The sequence below is a fragment of the Rattus rattus genome, chromosome 8 (genome assembly GCF_011064425.1).
Source record: "Rattus rattus isolate New Zealand chromosome 8, Rrattus_CSIRO_v1, whole genome shotgun sequence".
Classification (NCBI taxonomy): domain Eukaryota; kingdom Metazoa; phylum Chordata; class Mammalia; order Rodentia; family Muridae; genus Rattus; species Rattus rattus.
This window is the reverse complement of record NC_046161.1, coordinates 72757508-72782460: the sequence shown is the minus strand read 5'-3', so window position 1 is coordinate 72782460 and position 24953 is coordinate 72757508. Positions and strand designations below refer to the sequence as shown.

At 40.8% G+C, this 24953-nt stretch overlaps 2 protein-coding genes across 2 annotated transcripts; both read right to left on the bottom strand.

Moving 5' to 3' along the window:
- Window positions 1–1918: 1918 nt before the first annotated feature.
- Window positions 1919–3779, bottom strand: LOC116908214 (igE-binding protein-like). The gene is given in 1 exon segment (XM_032911489.1): window positions 1919–3779. A coding segment is annotated over 1 exon segment (1797 nt). The 3' UTR covers window positions 1919–1982.
- A 7875-nt stretch (window positions 3780–11654) lies between these two features.
- On the bottom strand, window positions 11655–12587 carry LOC116906884 (olfactory receptor 8B12). Its single transcript, XM_032909798.1, has one exon. It carries the CDS (start codon window positions 12585–12587, stop codon window positions 11655–11657), a length of 933 nt encoding a protein of 310 aa, XP_032765689.1.
- Between the last annotated feature and the right edge of the window lie 12366 nt (window positions 12588–24953).

The window sequence follows — 24953 nt, the reverse complement described above, 5'->3', positions numbered from 1 at the left end:
TCTTCCCTGTAAAGGATGTGAGCAACACTGCCCAATCATCAGAGGTAGCGGCTAGAGTTTGGACCTGGTAGGGTGTATATGGAATAATCAAGGATTGGGGTAGAGTCCCAAAATGACAGATGGCAGCTTTTAGGCCCTTAATAGCCAGATGTGCTACTGCCGCTGGATACCAATCAATAGTCTTCACAGGGGAAGCATGTGGATGGATCCATAATAGTGGACCTTGTTGCCATAAAACTGCAGTGGGCAAATCCTTGGTATCTAATACACAGAGTGAAAAAGGTAAAGACTAATCAATGTGTTGCAATTGGGCGTGTTTTATGGCATCTTCTACTTTTAGTAAGGCCTTGGTTTGCAGCAGGAGTTGGCATACGAGGGAGGTAATGTGGCCGTCCCTTCCAATATTTCAAACAAGGGTTTTAATTCAGCGGAGGGGATTTTTTAAAATGGTCTCAACCAGTTGATATCCCCAAGAGCTTCTGAAAATCATTGAGTATGGAGGTGGTCTCTACAATTTCCAATTTCTGGGGTATAATCTTATCGGGGAGAATGATGGATACTAAAAAATGGCCTGTATCAGCAATTTGGACCTTCTCTGTAGCAATATGTAAATCCCATTGTTTAAGGGTTTTTTGTAATAAGGGATAGGCTTGTTTAAGTAATTCTAAATCTTTATGACACATCAAAATGTCATCCATGAAATGAACCAACAATAAATTTGGATAGGTCTCCTTGACTGGTTTGAGGGCTTCCTGAACATATAATTGACACATCGTGGGGCTGTTGGTCATGCCCTGAGGTAGGACCTTCCACTGGTATCTTTTATCAGGTTCAGTATGATTAATTGATGGGACAGTAAACACAAATCTGGGCCTATCAGGGGGGTGAAGTGGAATAGAGAAAAAACAATCCTTAATATCTATTATTACCAAATTCCAATCTGTTGGTAGGGCCGAGAGTATAGGAAGGCCCTGCTGAATGGATCCAAGGGATTCCATCTGATCATTAATGGCCCTCAAATCATGGAGTAATCGCCATTTTCCTGATTTTTTTTTATTACAAAAATTGGGGTGTTCCAAGGAGAGGTGGAGGTTTCCAAATGTCCCAATCTTAGCTGCTCATCCACCAGTCCTACAGCGGCCTGTAGCTTCTCGGAGGTAAGTGGCCATTGAGGAACCCACACCATATCCTCCGTCTTCCAGGGTATGGGTCGTGCTGCCCCAATGGCGCCTAGGAAAAACCCAGGCCTTGTTTATGGGGGTTGGTGATCGGTTCAATGGGCGTGAGACAGCCCTGTTCTAATCGCCCTAGGCCTTTCCCTTCCTTATAGCCCATCCTTGACATCATGTGGGCCACTTGTGGGGGGTATTCATTAGATAAGGTTAGTCCCATGGTCTGCATAACATCTCTCCCCCAAAGATTAACAGGTAGGGGAAGTACATAGGGAACAAATTGTCCCTGTTGGCCGTCGACAGTCGTCCAAGTTAGAGTGGCAGAGCTGATTTTAGGGCACGACTGGTAGCCTAAACCTTGTAGCAAGTGAGAAGATCTTATGGTAGGCCATGATTGAAGCCACCATTTTGAGGAAATTATACTTTTATCAGCCCCAGTATCCAGTATGCCTTCAAATTTCTTTCCATTAATTTCTAAGCTCAATTTTGGGCGGTTGTTAAGATGAACCACCAAATATGCCAAATCATTACCAGTGGACCCCATGGGCCCCTTGGTATCCTGTATTGTGGTTTGGGAGCATGGAAGGAGTAATAACTGTGCTATTCTATCTCCTTCACTTATGGAAAAAACCCCATCGGGACTTGAACAAAGAATCTGAATATCAAGAGAGTGCTGAGCTTCAACAAGGCCTGGATGGACTATCAGTCCTTGTAGGGTGAGAGATCCTCTCCCAAGGACAAGGCCTATGGTTCCCGGGGGTAGAGGCCCCACAGTCTGAGCAGGAATTGGCTGAATGCCCATCTGGGGCATTAGAAAGAAGTCAGAGGCGGCACACAGGTCCAATTTTGTGTCACCTCTTGGGGAGCCTCCTCTGTCAGGGACATGGCTTTCTGAAAGCGGTTCCCATATCTTTGAGGGCCCTGGGACCGGGGGCCCAACAATCCGTTTTTTGACATCTCATTAGGCTGAGCTTCTAAAGGAGGTAGCAGTTTGCCCCTAATATCCCTCACTGAGCGGCACTGGTCAGGCCTATGGTAGCCCTTGCCACATCGGACACAGATAGTTGCAGGCCTCCTGTCTCCCTTGGTTATCCTACAGTCTCTTTTAAAATGGCCCACTTTTCCACATTGAAAACATAATCTTTTATCTGTCCCTTTAAAGGGGTGCTGCTGGGACTGGAGAATGGCAGCCACCAGGCCTGCGTTAGGAAGGGGCCCTCCGAGTTCTCTGCAGACTCTGAGCCAATCCTGTAACCCTTTATTTTTTCTGGGGGCTATGGCTGCTCGGCACTCCTGGGTGGCTTGCTCAAAAACAAGCTGTTCTATAAGCGGCGCCGCTTGCTCAGTATCACCAAATATTCATCCTGCAGTCTCTGTCATTCTGGCTACGAAGTCTGAGAACGGTTCTTGGGGCGCCTGGATGATTCTGGTAAGTTGATTATCGGCCCCTCCTCTCCTAGTGAGTGCTTTCCAGGCCTTAATGGCCGAGCTGGAGACTTGAACATAAGCGCCCCAATGGTAATTAGCTTGGTCCGCTGCAAAGCGGCCCTGTCCTGTCAAGAGTTCAAACGTCCATTCCTGTTGCTCAGGCATTAAAGTCGTGGCATTAGCTCTGGCCTGTGTTTGAGCCACCTCATACCAAAGCGCCTTCCATTCCATATATTGGCCCATGTTAACGAGGGCCGCCTTTGCAATCATCTGCCAATCGGCGGGTGTCAAATAATTTAGGGCCAGCCTTTCAAGAATGGTTAGGGTGAAATTGGCTGTAACTCCATACTTTCTGACAGACTCCGCCAGCTCTTTTATTTGGTTATATTCGACTGGGGCATGAACCCACTCACCCTCCTGTGTCTCAAAGACAGGGAACGACATGCGCAGCTTCCTTCTCACTCTTTCGGGAACTAAAGAGAATGTGCAAGAGCGCGCCTCATACGGAGGGGGCGCCGTTGGCGACTGCCGTGGCAGAAGCTTTCTATTACCTCCCTTTCGTTCCTCGAGGTGATATCTCTCTTCCTCATAGCTAGCTGCTTCCTCATCTAACTCGGCCTCCTCCTCTGAATCTAAGATTCCATTCTCAGAGCTATCAGAACTGTCGAGGTTCAGCGCTTCTAGCTCTTTCACAGGGTATATGCTGGCTCCCCCTCCCGGTTGCTGTGTAGAGAGGGAAGTGCCGGAATCTGAAAGCTTTAACACTCCCTTGTCCGCGGACTTACCGGAAGGGCTCTTTTTCTTTCTCAGGACGTCCTTTCTCTTGCGCGCGACCAACCTCTCACTACGTTCGGTTTCTGACATGCTGTCTTGGACTACCTCGAGAGCGGTCTGTCCTCCTACAACTGCTGCCTTACACACTTCATCTGCTAAGCAATTTTCGACTAGTTTCCATATGGCTTTAGTTCCTAGACGCAGATCTTTCTCCGCCAATTTTCTGTCTAGGTCCCTTCCAAGTTTGTCCCATGAGGCGATTGTAAACGAGCCTGAACAGGCAAACCAGGGAGCCACCCTGTCCACCTCCTTCACAAAGTTTTTAAGTGTTCTTCCTCCGATTTTAATGTCCCTCTGCCTTAGCACCGTTTCCAAGGCCGTGATCACAGACTGTGAGGACCCCATGAGGGGCCAAGAGCGCCCGGCGGCTTATCTACATCCATCTGACAAGGCGTGAGTAGAAACAGACACACTGCTCTCTTATATACGGGAGTCTTACGCGCACTTCCCCGGATGGTGCCGCTTATTTACGTCGGCCTTATTGCGTCCCTGCTCCCCAACGGTCAAAGGCGAAGGTAAAAGGGAGCTGCGCGAAGCTCACTTATTTACGAGAGACTGAGACGCGCCTCCAGCTGCTGTCATGTATTCGTATCAGACTAACCACACCAAAATCTTCCTTTTAGCAGCGGAAATGGTGAAAGCAGAACATAATAATAAGAAAGAGTAGGGTGGCTCCGAGAACAAATACCATAGCCTCAACAAATCCTTCCCAAGGCGGTGACAACCCCAGACCAAAGTCCAAGAAAGGCATGCCTCTCCGAACGTGCTTACCTGCAGTTCTGAATCCTCCTTGTCACCAAGGGGTCTCCGAAGGTGCTGACGATGGCGAGGTCTTTTTCCCGGGTTTTCAGCACCAATTGCCCCACGCTACGTCTCGCCAGAAAGAACACGCGCGGGACACAAAGGATCCTTCTGCAGAAGCTTTAATGCATCTTGAGAGCGAGAGCATAAGCTTACAATACGTAGACCCCGAGTGAGGAAAAACCATCCCTTATATAGGAAACTATCCTCGCCTAGGACGTGTCACTCTCTGGCTGGTCACTGCCAAACGTGCCAGATGACGTACCACAGCATACATATCCCCTTGAGTGAGGAATTTACCAGGCGCTTGCGTATTGTCCTTTTTACTAGGTGCATCCTGCCAGATATCAGCGCCATCTTACAATGGAGAATCTGAGGCGGCCCTCCACAGTCTAGCCTTCTGTCCTCAGTTTCTGAGACCTAACAACTTCTAATTTGAATTTGTAAGTGAGCACAACAAACTCACCAAACAGTACCACTCCACACATAAGGGGGGAAAAAAGTTTATTTCGAGACAAGGCACAGACTCTGTGCCTGTGACAATGAGGCCAGGCCAGTTTATGGACAGCAGAAGGAACAGTAAAACCACAGTTAACTGATAAGCAAAGTGCCTGAGTCAGGGCTCAGTGATCAGGACTGTGATAAGCGAAGCTCCTAGAAATGTCCTTACAGACGTATTTGTAAGTAATATTTCCATCGTGTTTTGGTAAGTACTTAAGCAAATTTTTATTCAACACAGAGTGCCTAATTTTAACTGAACAAAAGTCTTCCATGGTATTTGCTAGTGGTTTTCCCACTTGACACCTCCATTAGTAAAAAATGGGGGCCTGATACACTCCTCAGTGCTTGAATTATCGGTATCTTTAATTTATCCAGTTGTTTGGTACATAATGGTATGGTAATTCCATCTACATATCTTTTACCACTAATGGAAGCAATGCTGTTTTCATATCCCTGGTGGCCATGTACATGCCTTCTTATTGATTAATTGCTTATTAGATGTTGTGATTCCTAAACACAGTCTGGATATGTCTTGTGTCCCATGTGTATGTTCTTGAAGTCAGTAGATTTCTCGTTTCTTATATAACAGTACACGTGAAGAAATAGAGTCTACATTTTTAAAGTTATTTTATTAAATATTTTTCATCTGATGTACTTTGATCATATCCTATCTCCTTCCACTACTCCTCTTAGATCCTTCACACCTCCCAAGCCACCCAGAAGTCTAATATACATTGTGATTAGTGGTTTTTATTCTAAACTGCCTGAGAATGCTAAATTTCCCTTGAATTAGAAAACTAAGGTGGTTAAGAGGTTTTTTCTTAAACTTCTAAAAGTAATGTCAGTTTTGCTTTAATGTTTTAAGTTATTGCTGGTGTTCTTGGTATTAGACCAGAAATCCTTGCCTAATAGATTTATTTTAGTAGTAGAGGATCTAACTACATTGTCCATTGCCACCAACAAGTTGCTCCAAATGTGACTTTCTTATTATGGAGAGTTCACAATTTGGGTCATGGTTGTGTAAGGTTAACCCCACAGGCAAACAAAATGTATACTTAGGACACTAGCAATGTGAATGGCTTTGAAAATAGTACTTTCATTTCATTTAGGAACAAGTTCTGTAGAGAAACTAGTATAATTTGAAATTATATACATTAAGCTTCTTACTACTTCAAAAGGATGAAAATGTTGAATTAAAAGACTGAAATAAAGTGCTAAGGCACTAATTGGATTAGCACGTTCTTAAAAATCCAACACAAAGCTTCCCTTCCTCCACCCATCTTCCCTACTCCCTGAGTCCTATGGGGCAAGCCAAGCAGCACTAAGCAGCCTGCTATCCCCTCTGGACCTCCATTCACCCCCACCACTTTGCCCATCTTCATCAGACCTTTACAACCTGAACCATACAGCTTAGTTTCCCTTCCCCCCACTCATCTACCCTGCTTTCTGAGCCCTCTGGGGCATGCCAAGCTTCCCTAAGCAGTCTGCTATCCCCTACAGACCCCCATCCTCCCCACCCCCCACCTTTCTACTCATCTTCATCTGACCTTTGCAGCCTGAAAGATACATGTTAGCTTCCCTTCCCCCACACTTCCTCCCTGATGGCTGAGTCCTCTAGGGCATGCCAAGCTGCTCTGAGCAGCCTGCTAGCCCAGGTGGACCTCCATTCTCCCATAATCTCTCTGCCCATCTTTATCAGACCTACAACTCCTGAACCATACAGACCTATAGATCTGACACCATACAGCCCAAGGATACTCATCAGAAGTCTGCCCCACCCTGACTGTCAAGGTTAACCTCACTCCAAAAATCTACTAAAAGAGGAATATCCAGAAACCAAAGTCATCCAAATGGCTAAAGGCTCAAAACAACACAATCAACAAAAGTCAGAGCAATATGACACTTTCAGAGCATAGATACCCTACTACAGCAAGCCCTAGATATCCTAAAACAACTGAAACACACATACACACACACATGCACACACACACACACACACACACACACACACACAAAATGGCCTTAAATCCAATCTTATAAAAATAATAGAGGCCTTTAAAGAGGAAATTAATACATCCCTTGAAGAAATGCAAGAAAATATAATCAAACAGATACCATCCTTTAAAAAGGAAACAAATAAATACCTTAAAGATACAAAGGAGAATACAACTAAACAGATAAAGAAAATAAAATATAGAAAAAAATTTAAACATGTACAAGACCTGAAAGTTGAAATAGAAGCAATAAAGAAAACACAAACTGAGAGAATCCTGAAGATGGGAAACTTAGAGAAGAGAACAGGAAAAATGCCAACAGAATAAAGGAGATGGAAGAGAGAATCTCAGGCATAGAAGATAAAGTAGAAGAAACTGATACATCAGTTACAAAAGTGTTAAGTCTAAAAATTCCTGACACAAAATGTCCAGGAAATATGGGATAACATGAAAAGACCTAACCTTCTCAGGTTGTCTTAGGTGTCATAATAATAGGAATAATAATAATTGGACTCCAGTTCCAAGTCCCAGAAAATATTTTCAATGAAATCATAGAAGAAAACTTTCTGAACCTCAAGAAAGAGATGCTAATAAACATAGAACACAAATTAGACAGGACCAGAAAAGAAACTCTTCCCAGTGCATAATAAACAAAACATAAAATCTATAGAACAAAGAAAGAACATTAAAAGCAGCAAGGGAGAAAGGGTCAGGTAGAATACAAAGGCAAAACTATCAGAATTACACCAGACTTCTCAACAGAGACTCTAAAAGCTAGAAGAGCCCGGATAGCTTGTAACCTCTACAGATCAACACATGCCAACCTAGACTACTACACCCAACAAACTCTAAACCACCAAAGATGGAGAAAGCAAGACATTCAAAGGCAAATTCAAATTCAAACACCCATCCATAAAACCACTCCTACAGAAAATAGCAGAAGGAAAATTCCAACCCAAAGAGGATAACTGCATCCAAGAAAACACAGGATACAAGTAATTCTATTTTTTAAAAAAGCATACACACTAACACCACAAACTTCAAAATGTTACTTCAGAGTAAAGGGAAGGAAAATGTTTTCCAAGCAAATGGACCCAAGAAGCAAGCTGGAGTAGCCATTCCCATTCTAATATCCAATAAAACAGACTTTCAACCAAAATTAATCAAGAGAGGCGAGGATAAACACTTCATACTCATCAAAAAAATCTACTAACATGATATCTCAGATCTTAACCTCTTTGTCTCAAATACAAGAGCACCCACATTTGTAAAAGAAACAGTATTAAAGCTTAAATCGCACATTGAATCACATACAGCAATAGTGGGAGACTTCAGCAGCCCACTCTTACAATTGACAGATCACCCAGACAAAAACAAAACAGAGAAATAATGAAACTAAAAGACATTATGGATCAAATGGACCTAACAGACATCTATAGAATATTTCATCAAAAACAAAAGAATATACCTTCTTCTCAGCACCTCATGGATCCTTCTCCATACTTGAACATATAGTCTGTCACAAAGAAAGCCTCAACAGATACAAGAAAATTGAAATAATGTCTTGCATCCTAAAAGATCACCATAGACGAAAGCTGGACTTCAACAACAACGCAAACACCAGAAAGCCTACATACACATGGAAATTGAACAACTCTCTACTCAATGATCTTTGGGTCAGCAAAAAAATTAAGACTTTCTAGAATTCAATGAAAATGAAGTTTCAAAATACCCAAGTTTATGAGACACAATGAAAGCAGTGTTAAGAGGAAAGTTTATAGCACAGAATGCCTCCATAAAGAAATTTAAAAGTTTTCATACCAGCAATTTAAAAGTACAAGTGAAATCATTAAGGAAAAAAAAAGGCCAAGCACACCAAAGTGGAGTAGAAGGCAGGAAATAAGCAAAATCGGGCTGAAATCAATCAGTTAGAAAAAAGAAAAAACTACAAAAAATCAACAAAGTCAAAAGCTAATTTTTTGAGAAAATCAACAAGATAGACAAAGCCTTAGCAAACCAACCAAAAGACAGAGAGACAGTATACAAATAAACAAAATAATAAATGAAAAGAAAGACATAACAACAGACAGTGAGGGAATTCAAAGAATCATGAAGTCCTACTTCAAAAGCCTGTACTCCACAAAATTAGAAAACCTTAAAGAAGTGTATGATATTTCTAGACACTTACTAAAGTTACATCAAGTTCAGGTAAACTATCTAAACAGCCCTATAATCCTATAAGAAATAGAAGCAGTCATTAAAAGTCTCTCAACAGAACAAAAAACAAAAACAAACAAAAAAAAATAGGGCCAGATAATTTTAGTGCAGAATTTTACCAGGTTTTTAAAAAAAGAGTTAATTCCAATACTCCTCAAACTATTCCACGAAATAGAAATAGAAGGAACACCGCCAACCTCATTCTCTAAAGCCACAGTCACCGAGATACCTAAACCATACAAAGACTCAACAAAGAATGAGAATGTCAGACTGATTTCTCTAATGAACATGATGCTAAAATACTAAACACTCACGAACCGAATCTAGGAACACATCAAAACCATCATCCACCAAGATCAAGCAGACTTCACCCCACGGATGCAGGAATGATGCAATACATTAAAATCCATCAATGTAATCTACCATATAAACAAATGAAGTTGTCAGGGGGCAGGACTTTAGGATTCACAGGCAAGGGGACCAAGGAAAAAACAGAATCGACATGCCAGGAAAGGGATAAAGGCTTAAAAGCTGTAGAAGAGAAGTCATACAATAATGTAAGAGGCAGGGAAGAGCGGCCCCAACCACCACCCCACTCCAACTGGGTCTAGGGTAGTAGAGATGGAATATAAATTTTAGTAAGTAATAATTCAGGAGTATCAGAGGGGAGGCATTGACAATGTGGAAGTTTGGGGGTGGCCCAGCCACTGAGCTGATTAAGGTACAGCTTGGTCTTCATGTTGGTCCCAAACAACTGGAGTGGGGCTATCCCAAAAGCTGTTGCCTGTAGGTGGAATATGTTCCTTTAGCTGGGCTGCCTTGTCCGGACTCAGGGAGAAAGGATGTGCCTAGCTTCACAGAGCCTTGATGTACCAGAGTGGGTGGATACCCAGGAGGACCCCTGCCCACATACAGGAGTAAGGGAGGGGGAGGGGGACAGATTGCAGGAGGGAATGATCAGGAGGAGAGCAGTGAGTGCGATATAAGATGAATAAGACAAAAACATTTTAATGAAAAAGAAATCAAACTTACATACTTTTTCTAATAAGCATCATCTTTATGTTGTCTTGATAAATAACCTCATCCCTCCAACTTATTCATTGTTTCTTTAAAATACCCAATCCTTAGTTGGTTATCCTGAGTCACAGATTTCTCTGTCAAGGCTCAAATCCTCAAGTTCTTATCCAAAAATCTCTAAATTCTGCTCATTTGTCTTCAAACATATATGAAGTTGTATTCAACATCTTTATAACAATTAAGACCTTAGGAATCCTAATGCAGGGGGCTGAATTTGTTGTGTTCCACATATGACCTCACTCTTAAACCAATGGCAAACACATAACACAGTCATATTACTCTGTCACTTGGTGAAAAACAAGGAAAAATTTCTTCTCCTATCTAAAACTTAATAATGACAACTTTCTTGATTTTTAAGGATTTTTTTTTAAAAATCTCTCTCTCTCTCTCTCTCTCTCTCTCTCTCTCTCTCTCTCTCTCTCTCTCTGTGTGTGTGTGTGTGTGTGTGTGTGTGTGTGTGCCACATGTGTGTAGGTATACTAGTAAGTCAGAGGAAGGTGTCGGATCCTCTAGACAGAGCTACATGCAGTGGAGAGGCCGCTCAACCTGCATGCCAACCACTGAATAATCCTACCACTACCAAATTCTCTTTCTGAGAATTTACATTGCATCTGTGTAAGTAGAATAAGATGTTAATGTATTATCATATGTAAAAACAAAAAAACTTACCAAGGGGTTGGCCCTGACATCATATTCCTACAGATCATATTAGACAGACTAGCCAAGCTGCATTTGTGTACTTAGGACTATGTAACAATTAAAGAAAAATGGTCATGAACTTGGAAGAGAAAGGGATGCATGGGAGGTAACAGAGAGGGCAAAGGGAAGGGGCAGAATATGTAACTGTATTTTAGTTTAGTTAAATAAAACAATTTAAAACGATTATTAGCAGAAAGAAATCCTAAAGGAGGGGTACTATGACAAGAAAACACAGCATAAAGGCAAACCAAAAAATAGACATAAATTCAACTTTCTGAACTTGAGTTTATTTTTGATAACAGATAGTTTTCTTCTTTAGCAACAACACGTTTTTGAAATTAAATGAGATTAGATTAAATAATTTATAAGGTCCACTCAAGAATAAATGGTTTGTGACTTGAAATTTGCATAAAATTAAAAATTGGATGAATGGCAGAACCTGGCTTTTTGGGAGACAGACTGTGACCCTAACTGTGGCAACACTGTAGGAAACTGCTTTTTTGCTCAATATTTGTATGTTACAGAAAAACAGTTTATGAATGAAAGAGAAAATGGCTATTAATTATGTATTTGTACATTTTCAATAGAGATATACAATTTTTATTTTAAAAAATAAGTGTTGAAAGAGTTTAGGCAGAGCAAAAGTCAGGAGGAACAGAGCTGTGTTAAAACCTTGCTCAGATAAAATTATTTGTAACCCTGTTTCTTGGCTGCATGTGGTTTGTTGGATGAACAATTGCCCAGGATCCTCAAACACGTAGCTACATTCACACCACAGTGCCATAAACTTCTCTTGGGCAAGAAGAAAAAAATGACTAGACCTGAACCCCTTATGGCAACATTGCATCTTCTTATCCAAGCACAGCTCTTTCCGTATGAATACTGCTCACTGACCAATCACACCATTGCACCTCATGATACTGCTCCCCTGTTAAGAAAGTATTTTCTTGCCCAAGGTTTTCCTCAGAGCAACTTTGACATCCTTATTTCTCAAGCTATAGATCAGAGGGTTCAACATAGGCACTACAATCATATAAAACAAGGAAGAAACTTTTCCTTGGTCAAGGGGCAAAATGGAAGGTGGCTTGAGATACATGAATGCCCCAGAACCAAAGAACAGACAAACCACAATCAAGTGGGAGCTGCAGGTGCTGAAGGCCTTGGATCTGCCCTCCGTGGAATGCATGCGAAGAACGCTAGAGAGGATGAGGGCATACGAAATGAAAATGGAGACAATGGGCACACCAATATCAAAGGCCACCACAATAAAGATTACCAGCTCATTTATGAAGGTGCTGTTGCAGGAGAGCTCGAGAAGGGGAAGGATGTCACACATGAAGTGGTTGACAAGGTTGTCAGCACAGAAGGTCAGATTCATTAGGTTCCCTGTATGGGCCATGGCCCCAGAGAAACCCATCACATAGGCTCCTAGTAAAAGGAGTAAACAAACCTGGGGAGACATGGTGACTGTGTACATCAGGGGGTTACAGATGGCAACATAACGGTCATATGCCATGGCTGACAGAATGAAGGACTCAGAGACAACAAAGAAACAGAAGAAAAACAACTGTGTCATGCACCCTGAGTGTGAGATGATGTTCTTCTTTGAGATAAAACTCATGAGCATTTTAGGGATGATGGTGGAGGAATAACAGAAATCTACTACAGAAAGATTGAAGAGAAAGAAGTACATAGGGGTGTGCAGGTGAGAGTTCAGCCCTATCAGGGAGATCAAGCCCAGGTTCCCCACCACAGTCACCATGTAGAAACCTAGAAAGAGAAAGAAGAGGGGCAGGCGGAGTCCTGGCTGGTCTGTCAGACCTGCGAGGATGAACTCTGTCACATTGGAATTCTTGACAGTCATTCTTCTCGGGAGGGAAATCTGTGTGACAGAGAAGAAAACCAGTGGAGAAAAAGAAGCATCACCACCGTCCTCACAAATCTATCCTGTCTTTGAAAAGGAGAGAGGTGGGAGGGATGGAGGGAGGAGGGAGAGGGAGAAAGAAAGAGGAGTGAGAGAGAGACTGAACAAAGTGAGTATCTGAAGTGATTCTGAAGTTAAATCATTGGTGATACCGTCCCCTTTCCTGCCTCTGAGCAAGTTGTTGAAACATGAGTCTCTTCCCTGGACTGAGTCCTGACAGGCAGATGCCACCAGAGCTATGACAGTATCTCTCAGTTTGCACCATTAATAATAATAATAATAATAATAATAGTAATAATAATAATAATAATAATATGAAGCCAGGCTTCTCACGATCTCTTAGCTCAACTGTATGCAGGATGAATTAAAGCATTATAATCTAACGCTTATTTAGGAGTTACTGTGAGAGGCTCTAATAATGTGTCTCTACTTTTATCCTCACTTTACAGATTGGATAAGTGAGACTATGAAATATCCAGTCACAGACCCTCCAGACTTCAGGCCTGAGAGAAGCTCCTGAAGACTTACACAGGGTCTGCATTCCTAATCTGTGTTCTATGGTTGCTCGGGATCAGAGGGGCACATACCTTCCTTTACCTGCAACAGGGATGTCTCTGCCTACTATCTCTCCTCTGATGTGTTCTGGGGAGGATGAAGACCTGGTGAATAGAAGACAACAGCTTGGTGCTTGGACCTTCTCCTTTTCTGGGCCAAAGGTCAGAATCTCAGTTTTCCCTCATAATTCTCTCTGTATGGACAACCTTGACTTACAACTTTTAATTTAGCCAATGGTTCCTCCAGCTTCCAAGAAAGAGGCAGATCCTGTCCTGACCTATGGTAATAGAAGAATAAACAGACACAGCCTGGTTCACAATTATTAATTATGAAGACAGAGGTTCCCTCAGGATCATTTCCTCAGAGTTACCTTCCCAAAGGAAGCAAAATTGTTTGTTTCCTGTATAATTCATAGTTTGGATTTTTGAAGTAATTTTTCTTTCAGCTAGTAGCATAGTATTCAAGAAAATAAATATTACAAAAATAACAACAATCACAACTTCTTAAATACCCTATAATGTACTCAATACTGTGTCATTAAACTGAGTCCCAGCTGCCAAGGTCTAAAGCATTCAGAAACATGTCTATTTTTGTACTTGTATATTTAGATATACATATTTAGAGAGAGAGAGAGACCCATATGTGTAACAATTAATGAAAAGGAGGCCACAAAATTTCAAAATAATAAAAAATAAAGTTTTAGGAACATCTATTCATTCCTTATTAGCTCTTGCCTAGGTTGTTAAAGTCTCGATCTCCGCAGAGATACAGTGTATTTCAAAACCCAGTCCTCATCTGAGTCTGCCCAATTCAAAGATTTGCCCGTTAGACCAACTTCCTTATAGGTCCCACTGAAACCCATAACGCAATGTCTTAAAAATGACAAATCCTAACCCCCAGTGAACGTGATTGTTGGGAGGAGGGCGGTAATGGGGGGAGGATAGGCATGGGAACACCCATATAGAAGGGAAGGGGGAGGGGTTAGGGGGGATGTTGGCCCAGAAACCGGGAAAGGGAATAACAATTGAAATGTAAATAAGAAATACTCAAGTTAATAAAGAAAAAAATGATAAATACTGTCCAATAATTTTTATAGATGTGAGTTCAGTTGAGAAATTTTTGCATGGCTGTTATACTTTAGCATAATGAAAGATTTATTCAATTTTTTTTTATTTTATTTTTTTTTAACTTGAGTATTTCTTATTTACATTTCAAGTGTTATTCCCTTTCCCGGTTCGGGCCAACATCCCCTAACCCCTTTATCCCTCCCCTTTTTATGGATGTTCCTCCCATCCCCCCGCATTGCCACCCCCCCCCCAACAATCACATTCAGTCTTAGCAGGACCCAGGGCTTCCCCTTCCACTGGTGATCTTACTAGGATATTCAATGCTACCTATGAGGTCAAAGTCCAGGGTCAGTCCATGTATAGTCTTTAGGTAGTGGCTTAGTCCCTGGAAGCTCTGGTTGCTTGGCATTGTTGTTCATATGGGGTCTCGAGCCCCTTCAAGATTTATTCAAATTTTAACTCATTCCAGGGATCAATATTCTTGAAACTTAATTAATCAGAAATCAACAAGAATTCTTATTTCTCCCTCTCTAAGTTTAATAATAATAAACAAAAGAAAACCTCAGGATAGCAGGCCCTCTCTGTATCTATGCCCGAGCAGTCTTCATCTGGTACTAACTAGTCAAAATCCCATGAGCACTCCTCCCCATTGCCTCTTTCTCCTTTTTGTCTCCTACTCTCAACCTCCAACCTCTGCCTTCACCATCTTTCTCTATGCCCTCTCTTCTCAAACATCAAAACCACATCCTCATGGAAGCTGAGACATGAAGGATCTGGAGAGGTTGTGTTTTCCTCTGTTTTCAAACCGGACTGCTCGCTATAAATACCTAGAGCGAGTCTTGAAAGAAAGTCTGAAACATCGATCAAAATTTCTGGGTATGGACGTGGCCACAGACTCTTTCAAGTCCTTCTAAGTATTTTCAGAACCAGCGACAGAGGGATCCACACAGTCAGCTACTATCACCTCTGAAGGCACGGAGCACAGGTTGCCAAAGGGAAGATAACTGTGTGAAGTTCCAGATTGCTCTAAGTCTCTGTTTCTGACCTCTCCTTCTCCACAAACCCACATGGCCCTTAGTGTGACTGGAATGAAAAGTAAAAGGAATAAAAATGCACAGCCTGCTTTTAAAATCAGACATTAGATTACAGGCAATAGCATAGCTGGTATAGTGATTTCTCTGTGCACAAACAATACAAAAACAAGAAAGGGGCTGCCAGTCCCACAGTCAAAACTCTGACCCCATAATTGTTCCTGTCTGAAAGAACTGCAGGGAGGGAAATGGAGAAGAAGCTGAGGAAAAGGAGGTCCAGCGACAGGCCCAAAGTGGGGTCCAGCTCAAAAGGAAACCCAAAACCTGACACCATTACTGAGGCTATGGGGCATTCACAAAAAGGGACCTATTATGACTGCCCTCCAAAAGACCCAACAGCCAGCTGAAAGAGTCAGATGCAGATATTTACACCCAACCAATGGACAGAAGCTGCTGACCCCTCTGGTTGAATTAGGGAAAAGTTGGAAGAAGCTGAGGAAGAGCAACTCTGTTGGAGGATCAGCAGTCTCAATTAACCTGGTCCCCAAGATGTCTCAGACACTGGATCACCAACCAGACAGCACACATCAGCTGATCTGAGGCCCCCAACACACATACAGCAGAGAACTGCCAGACCTAGGTTCAGTCAGAGAAGATGCACCTAACCCTCAAGAGACAGGAGGCCCCAGGGAGTTTAGTGGTCTGATGAGGTGGGAGATGGGGTGGGGTGAGGGAGGAGACATCATAGAGACAGGGGGTAGAGAGGAGGTATGGAATGGGGAACAATCAGGGAGTGGATGGAGCAGGAGAGGGATAAAATTTGGAGTGTAAAAAAAATTAAATAAAATTAAAAGAAAAACAAGAAAACACAAAGCAACTATTTGCAAACTTTGAACGGCAGGTAATATAAGAATAAAATTATTGATAAAATGCATAAAAACTATGCAACTACTCTAGTCACCCCAACTATTTCCTTAGTGGAAATTTCAATATACATATATATATATGTGTGTGTGTGTGTGTGTGTGTGTGTGTGTGTGTATGTATGTATGTATATCAAGCAAATGACAGGGTTTCTGTTAGTAAAATAAAGAAGGTCAGAGTTAAAGGATGCTTAGACAGCTGGATATTAATATATAGAATATACACACAGAAAACCAAAAGTTCTCAAAAGAAGAAATAGAAATGACCAATAAATATATTTTATCACATTTATTCATATGTGCACATGTATATACATGTGTAGCACAGCCACTGTGTGGAGAGAAGAGAACAACGTTCACAGGGATTGGTCTGTGTTTATCAAACTTGATAGAAATCATTTTTGCCTTCTGGGTCATCCTGCTAGCCCAGTCAATAAGTATTATAAAGGCGTTCAGTATCTTATCCATCAGAGAAATGCAAATAAAACTACTTTAAGATTCCATCTTGCCCTAGTCAGAATAGCTGTCATAAACAGTGGTGAGGATGAAAGAAAAGAGGGTAAACAGGTCCTCCCTCTATGGAAATTAGTGTGGAGACCTCAAAAACCTAAAAGCAGAACTACCATGTGACCCACACATGCCACTTCTTAGCATATGCTGTGGTGGTTTGAATAAGAACAGTCCCCATAGTCTCATAAATTTGAATTGTTGGTCACCACGGAATGCACTACTTGAAAGGATTGGTAGCCTTGTTAGAGGAAGTGTGTCACTAGAGATGGGCTTCAAAAGCCCAAGATAGGCCCTAGTTCTCTCACCCTCTCCCTTTTCTTCTCCCTCTCCTCTCCCTCCATCCCCTTCTTATTGTCTTCAGATCTGACTGTAAAACTCTCAGCTACCATATCTACCTGCAAGCTACCATGCTCTCTGCCATTAGGATAATGGACTAAACCTCTGAGACTATAGGCAAGTCCCTATTAAATGTTTTATTTTAAAAGACTTGTCATGGTCATGGTGCCTCTTCACAGCAATAGAATACTAAGACATATGACCAAAGAACTCTACATTCTACTGCAAAGTTACTTAAATATCCAGGTCTATTGATGCACTATTTAAAATAGCAAGAAAATACTAAAGTCCTCTAAATGTCCATCATTTGGTAATAAAAGTGTGGTATAAATACACAATGTAGTTTTATTTAGCAAAATTTTCAGAAAAATAGATAAATTTGGAGATTATCATATTATGTAAGTTAACCTAGACTTCGAAAGATCAAGTATTAACTCCATGTTTTCTTTCATATGTGGATCCTTGTTTTAAGGGTGTGTGTGTGTGTGTGTGTGTGTGTGTGTGTGTGTGTGTGTGTGTAGGTATGAGTGTAGATATGTCATAAAGCTAGAAAGGGGGTCATGTGATGCATGTTAATATAATACATGTGACAACATGGACAAAAAGTTTCTTGGGATAGAGAGGGAGAGGGAAAGCAGAGGGATGGGGAATGGGATAAGGAAGATTTTAAAAAACAAATTTGAAAATGGCATAACAAAATCTAACATTAGTGTGTTGGCTTTTGAAAAATATTTTTAAAAGGTGATAATTCTTCAACTTCTCCCATACAGATATATACAGTATAATCACTAGAGAGGAATTACAGCATAATACCAATAAGGTGACCATTTGTCAACTTGCTTGGAGTAGTCAAGTTTATGACTGTAATTCTAACAAAATTATTGGTAATAATGGTAAATCATAAATTATGATGTTTCTAAGCATTGAAAATGTGAACTAACTTCAGTACAAATCGTGACTTTGCCTATTACTAAATATGTGACCTTAGTAGCTGTTCAACCTCTCTCTGAACTTCAATCTCTAATCTTAACACTAATAATAATCATATCTCAAAGGGTGAATAAATGGTGCTGATTATAGAATTTAGAAGGCAAAAGGAATTGATTAAATAACACTAGCAATCAGAACTGTCTTTCTTAATAGCAATGATGTTTTATATAGATGGTAATGTCAGAACAGGCTGAAACAGAGAAAGGGCAGACAGGGAGAACAGCCAGAACACTTCCCACAGCAGATATACAGAAAGAGGTGAACGGTGCGGGAGACATAGTAATGGAGCCGTTGATATGTATTGATGTCCCAATGGTAAAAAGGAGATTGATGGGAAAAGCACAAATCAAATTTGACTAAGGTTTGAAGCCCAGAAAAGCATAAATATGACATATATGAGAAATAAGACTGAAGAAGGCAGTTAGATAAATTTTAGATAAGACCATAAAGTGGTACCATAACACCTAAAAGGCAAATACCAGAAAGAAGATGGCAATGTAAAGTCAGTCTATGGTAGGAAAGAGATGCACACTTAAGAATTATTAATACAGAGCTAACCTAATAAGTAAAGCAGTTATAACTTGCACTGAACATATGTCTTTAAAGAGGAAATAATTGAAATTCAGGGGTTGAAGGCATCCTAAAATATGACCACAACTAGGAAGGGAAATTGATCAACAGAAGCATTTGAAGACATGTACAACATCTAAAAGTGCCTTTCAGAAGTAAAACAGGATATGAGCTTGAGCCCCATGCTTAACAATGACCCAAGATGGCCATGCAGAACAGGAATAATTACAGAAACCTTAAAGATATTTTTAAGTACTACACATAACCTCAACAAATACCCAATTTCACAGACAATTGTAGAATAAAAGAAGTTTTGTAGGTGCCAGAGGTGGAGAAAATTCTGAAGGTGAAAGGATACCTATGTCCTCGAGCTCCAAGAGAAAGAACTAGGCATGACCTTAAATTACATCATTCCCTTACTGTTCACTTGTTCTTTAAAAAAATTGGTAAAGTACTCATCTATCAAACACAGATCCTAACACTAGAGTTCCTAGCACCAAATAAACTGGGCATGGTGGTCTGTGTCTGTGATCCCAGCACTGAGCGGGGAAAGGCAGAAAGCACAGAAGTTCAAGGTCATCCTTGGAGCAGCACAGCAAGTTTTGTGGCAGCCTGGGATACATGAGACACTGTCTTAGACTAATAGATGATAGATAAACAGAGAGAGAGGCAGAGAGACAGACAGACAGACAGACAGACAGATAGGTGATTCATAGATGATAGATAGATGATTGATAGATGATGATAGATAGATGACAAATATATGATTTCTAGATGATAGAGATAGATAGATAGATAGATAGATAGATAGATAGATAGATAGATAGATAGATAGATAGATGCTCTAGCCTATCATAGGTAATTCTAAGATGGCTACATCACCAAAGACTCGACTTTAAACGTGGATGGTGATGCACAAGTTTTCAAATCAGAAAATTTTGTTTCTTTCGCAATTTTATGACTTGTAGAACTTAGAAAGGAGCACTATAGATGGAGTTAAGTTTTAGGAATATTCTTAGCCTAGTAAGATGGGGTTTGTTTTTGGTTGCTGTTGTTTTGTTGGTTGGTTGGGGGTTTTTTTTTTGTTTTGTTTTGGTTTGGTTTGGTTTTGGTTTATAGGTGTCTGTTTGTTTGTTTGTCTTCCTCATTCTTATTGAAGCTCCCATAAGTAGAGAGTGTTTCAGTTCAGAGAATACAGGCACACATCAGATGCTCATGTACTCTCTGAAGTGAAGCATCAATGCTTCCTGTATGTATCTGATGAAGAGCCATAGCATTTCCCCAGCATATACACCAGACACCAAAGAATCAAAACTAGTTTTCCTAAATAAGCCTTAGGTATTAAAATTTTTAGAACTTTTTTTAAAAATTTTTTATTAGATATATTTCTTTACTTACATTTCAAATGTTATTCCCCTTCCTGGTTTCCTGTCCATAATCCCCCATCCTTTCTCCTCCCCTCCCCCATACGGGTATTCCCCCCATACATCCCCCTTACTGTCTCCCCATATTCCCCTGAACTTGGGGATCCAACTTTGGCAGGACCAAGGGCTTCACCTTCCACTGGCGCCCCAACAAGGCTACATATGCAGTTGGAGCCCTGGGTCAGTCCACGTATAGTCTTTCAATAGTGGTTTAGTCCCTGGAAGCTCTGGTTGTTTGGCATTGTTGTTCTTATGGGGTTGTAAGCTCCTTCATCTCTTTCAATACTTCCTCTAATTCCCCCCAAGGGGGTCCTGTTCTCAGTTCAGTGGTTGGCTGCTAGCATTGACCTCTGTATTGGACATGCTCTGGATGTGTCTCTCAGGAGAGATCTACATCTGGTCCCTTTCAGCATGCATTTTTTAGCTTCATCCATCTTATCTAATTGGTGGCTGTATATGTATGGGCCACATGTAGGGTAGCCTCTGAATGGCCGTTCCTTCAGTCACTGCTCTAAACTTTGCTTCCATATCCCCTCCTATAGATACTTTTTCCCCTTTTAAGAAGGAGTGGGAGCATGTGCATTTTGGTCATCCATCTTCTTGAGCTTCCTGTGGTCTGCAGATTGCATCTTGGGTAATTCCAGCTTTTTGGCTAATATCCACTTATCAATGAGTGCATACCAAGTGTGTTTCTCTGTGATTCAGTTACATCACTCAGGATGATATTTTCTAGTTCCATCCATTTGCCTATGAATTTCATAAAGTCATTGTTTTTGATAGCTGAGTAGCTTGTTTAGATGTATCACATTTTTTTAATCCATTCCTCTGTTGAAGGACATCCTGGTTCTTTCCAGCCTCTGGCTATTATAAATAAGGCTGCTATGAACATAGTGGAGCATGTGTCTTTGTTGTATATTGGAGGATCTTTTGGGTATATGCCCAGGAGAAGTATAGCTGGGTCCTCAGGTAGTTCAATGTCCAATTTTCTGAAGAACCTCCAGACTGATTTCCAGAATGGTTGTACCAGTCTCCAACCCCACCAACAATGTAGGAGTGTTCCTCTTTCTCCCACATCCTTGCCAGCATCTGCTGTCACCTGAGCTTTTTTTATCTTAGCCATTCTGACTGGTGTGAGGTGGAATCTCAGGTTGTTTTGATTTGAATTTCCCTGATAACTAAGGATGTTGAACATTTCTTTAGTTGCTTTCTGGCCATTGGATAATCCTCAGCTGGGAATGTTTTGTTTAGCTCTTTACACCATTATTTAATAGGGTTATTTGGCTCTCTGGAATCTAACTTCTTGAGTTCTTTGTCTATTTTGTATATTAGCCCTGTATCAGATGTAGGATTGGTAAAGATCTTTTCCCAATCTGTTGGTTGCTGTTTTGTACTAATGACCATGTCTTTTGCCTTACAGAAGCTTTGCAGTTATATGAGATCGCATTTGTCGACTCTTGATTTTAGAGCATAAGTCATTGGTTCAGGAAATTTTCCACAGTGCCCATGTGTTTGAGACTCTTCCTCACTTTTTTTTCTATTAGTTTGAGTGTATCTGCTTTGATGTGGAGGTCCTCGATCCACTTGGACTTAAGCTTTGTACAGGGTGATAAGCATGGATCGATTTGCATTCTTCTACATGCTGACCTCCAGTTGAACCAGCATCATTTGTTGAAAATGCTATCTTTCTTCCATTGGATGGTTTTAGCTCCTTTGTCAAAGATCAAGTGATCATAGGTGTGTGGGTTCACTTCTGGGTCTTCAATTCTGTTCCACTGATCTATCTGCCTGTCTCTGTACCAATACCATACAGTTTTTATGACTATTGCTCTGTAATACTGCTTGAAGTCAGGGATGGTGATTCCCCCAGAAGTTCTTTTATTGTTGAGTATAGTTTTCGCTATCCTGAGTTTTTTGTTATTCCAAATGAAATTGCAAATTGCTTTTTCTATCTCTATAAAGAATTGAGTAGGAATTTTGATGGGGATTGCATTGAATCTGTAGATTGCTTTTGGCAAAATGGCCATCTTTACTATATTAATCCTGCCAATCCATGAGCATGGAAATTTTTAGAACTCTTAAATTTCAAATATGTGTACTGTATTCACATGATTTTCCCCCTCCCTGTCTTCCTTTAAACTCATTCTGTGTCCCTTCCCTCCTACCTACTCCCTCTCAAATTCATAGCTTCTTTTGCTTACTTATGTTAATATATTTTAATTAAAATATAATTATATTACTTCCCCTTTCCCTTTTCTCCCTCCAACCTCTCCCTTTCCCCCTTTCTCTAACCCTTCCTATGTCACTCCTTTACTCCCTCTCAAATTAGTGGCCTGTTCTACTTTGATTATTATTATTACTTGCTTGAAGCTAGTGAGATCATGGGATCTTAACAGTGAACCTACTTCTACCACTTTACTAGAGGAGCATAATTCCTAAAGCATAATTCCTAATGCATTACTAATACATTATAAAGCTCATCCTTATATCCACAGCTAAATATAGCTCTTACCTGTCATCAAAGAAGCTTCTCTTTAAAGCAAATGAAGGCCACTACAGAAAACCACAACTGGACACAATACAAAGATCAATGGATCACAACTTTGGGGAGCCCAACCCCAGTAGACACATCTACAACATAGCTTCTACACAGAACTCTTGAGATTTTTTTTTTAGCAACAATGACAGATCATGTGACATCTTGCAGAAGATTTACAAGGTAAATGTATTTGTGGAAGAAATTAAACAAAATCATATTGCAAAAAATAATGGAAAGAAATTTGTAGATGCAGTTGTCTCACAGCCAATCTTTGCTATAAGTAGCTACATAAAGATTTTGACAATCAAATTCTTCCCTTAAAATATTACATCCCAGAGACATGTGTGCTATTTCATAAACCAAAACCTGCCGTTTCTGTATTATAGATTCTATAATTCCCAAAACCAAATATATACCAAGAGTGTGCAATGGATTGAAATAGATTAAGAAAAAAGAAAGAGAAAGAAAGAAAGAAAGAAAGAAAGAAAGAAAGAGAGAGAGAGAGAGAGAAAGAAAGAGGGAGGGAGGGGAAGGTTGGAAGGAAGGAAGGAAGGAAGGAAGGAAGGAAGGAAGGAAGGAAGGAAGGCAAGTGAGCAAATAAAGCAAGAAACAAAGAGAAATAAAGAAAGAGAGTAATTGTTAACCAAAAAATAAGAATTGAAGGAACTAGACCTAGTTTACAAAACCTTTCCTAGATAAAGCGTTCCCTGAATTTCTTATATGGATGATCTGTCCTACACCCCTCTCGTGGCAATTCTCCTCCTCCTTCCTTTTCTCTCCCAAGCCTGGGACTCCTAAAAGTCCTGCCTCTGTCTGTCCTACCCAGCCATTGGCTTCTGGCATCCTTATTTACCAATCTGACCCAACTGAGGGCAGGGTCACTCAGTATCTTATGTGCAGACACTCATATAAGCAGTATTGGGAACCAAAACTAGCATTGTAAGACAAACAGCATTAGGCCAAACTCACTTCAGTAAAGTTATTTGTGTTTTTAGTTACGAATTTCTAAGAGATTTCTTTGCCTATTCTAAGTATAAGTAATTTCAGATATGGCTATTACTTGATGAGATATGTGTGCAGTACTAAGTGCTTTGGGGTCAGTTGGAGTAAATAACTTAATCTCTCATAAAACCTTTTTACAGATTTCCATAAAGTACCCTTCATTCCTTCCCCATGTGGTGTTTTCTGGATTGTTCTACAAAGACATAAAGGGATCTATGTTAGAGTCAGTTAGACATCAGATAGGGATAGATAAGACACAGAAACAGGCAATAAGAATGTATCAGACAGACAAGTCAGAAACCAAATTACAGACAGAGCAGACACAGAAAGCAGTGGGGAGCTCAGACTTGGCCTCACTGTGGGTCAAATTAACCCAAAGGGAAGTACTTTGTTTCCTTTCCTTAATACAGCACTGATGGTTTTGGTGCCTCTGGCTTTGTCTTTAGTGTGTTTAAGGGACGCAAGGTTACACTTTGAGAAGAAATATCACACTTAAGAGAACTGTCCCAGACATGTTTCCTGACAGTTGGCAAATAGAAGCTATGTTTTAGAGGCAGCCAAGGTTGTGCCTTAAATTGGCGGCTAAACTTTGTATTTGGAAAATACCCCGGTTTTTAAGGCATAATGGGGTCATGGAGAGTCTTGGCACTGCGGGAGGCCAAGGGATGCGATTGGTGAAGGTATAATCATAGTAGCAGTGGAAGTCCCAGAATTGAAAAGGGGTCATGAAGAAAAGGTGAGGCTTTGCACCATGAAGAGAGTCCAGGAGAGGCCATTGGTAGAACTGCAGCCCAGATGCAGTAGAAGACCACCACCCCCCCAGCATTCTGGGGATTCCAGTACCAAGAACAACAACATCAATGAAGTGGAGCCATCCAGAGTCTAAAAGATAAGCTCTGTGTACTGAAGAGGGCGGAGCCAGAGAAAGGACCCAAGCTCTTTGGACGAATCCAAAAGACCATAGAATGAATCGCAGACATTTGATGTTGAGTTATTTATACTGTAGGGGTTTGTTTTTCCTTTGTTAAGATTGTGACTGTGCCATGGTACCTCCCTCTTGAAGTGAGAAGGGATTTAATTTAATTTTGAAAACAATTTTGATAATTTTAGAGATTGGATGTTTTGAAGAAACTGACATTTTAATCTGTTTGAATTTATAAAGACTGTGGAACTTTTATTAAGGTTATTTGTTTTTAATGTAAGTTCTTGGGGATGAGTATGAAAGGAAAAATTGGCCAGGTCATGGTGGCACATACCTTAGAAGCAGGCAGACCTCTGAATTCAAGGCCAGCCTGGTCTACAAAACAAGTTGAGGAAAGCCAGGGCTACACAGGAAACCCTGTCTTGAGTCACTATCAACAC

Excerpts from the sequence above, each read along its gene's own strand:
- LOC116906884 (XM_032909798.1), bottom strand. The coding sequence starts at position 12,587 with ATGACTGTCAAGAATTCCAATGTGACAGAGTTCATCCTCGCAGGTCTG.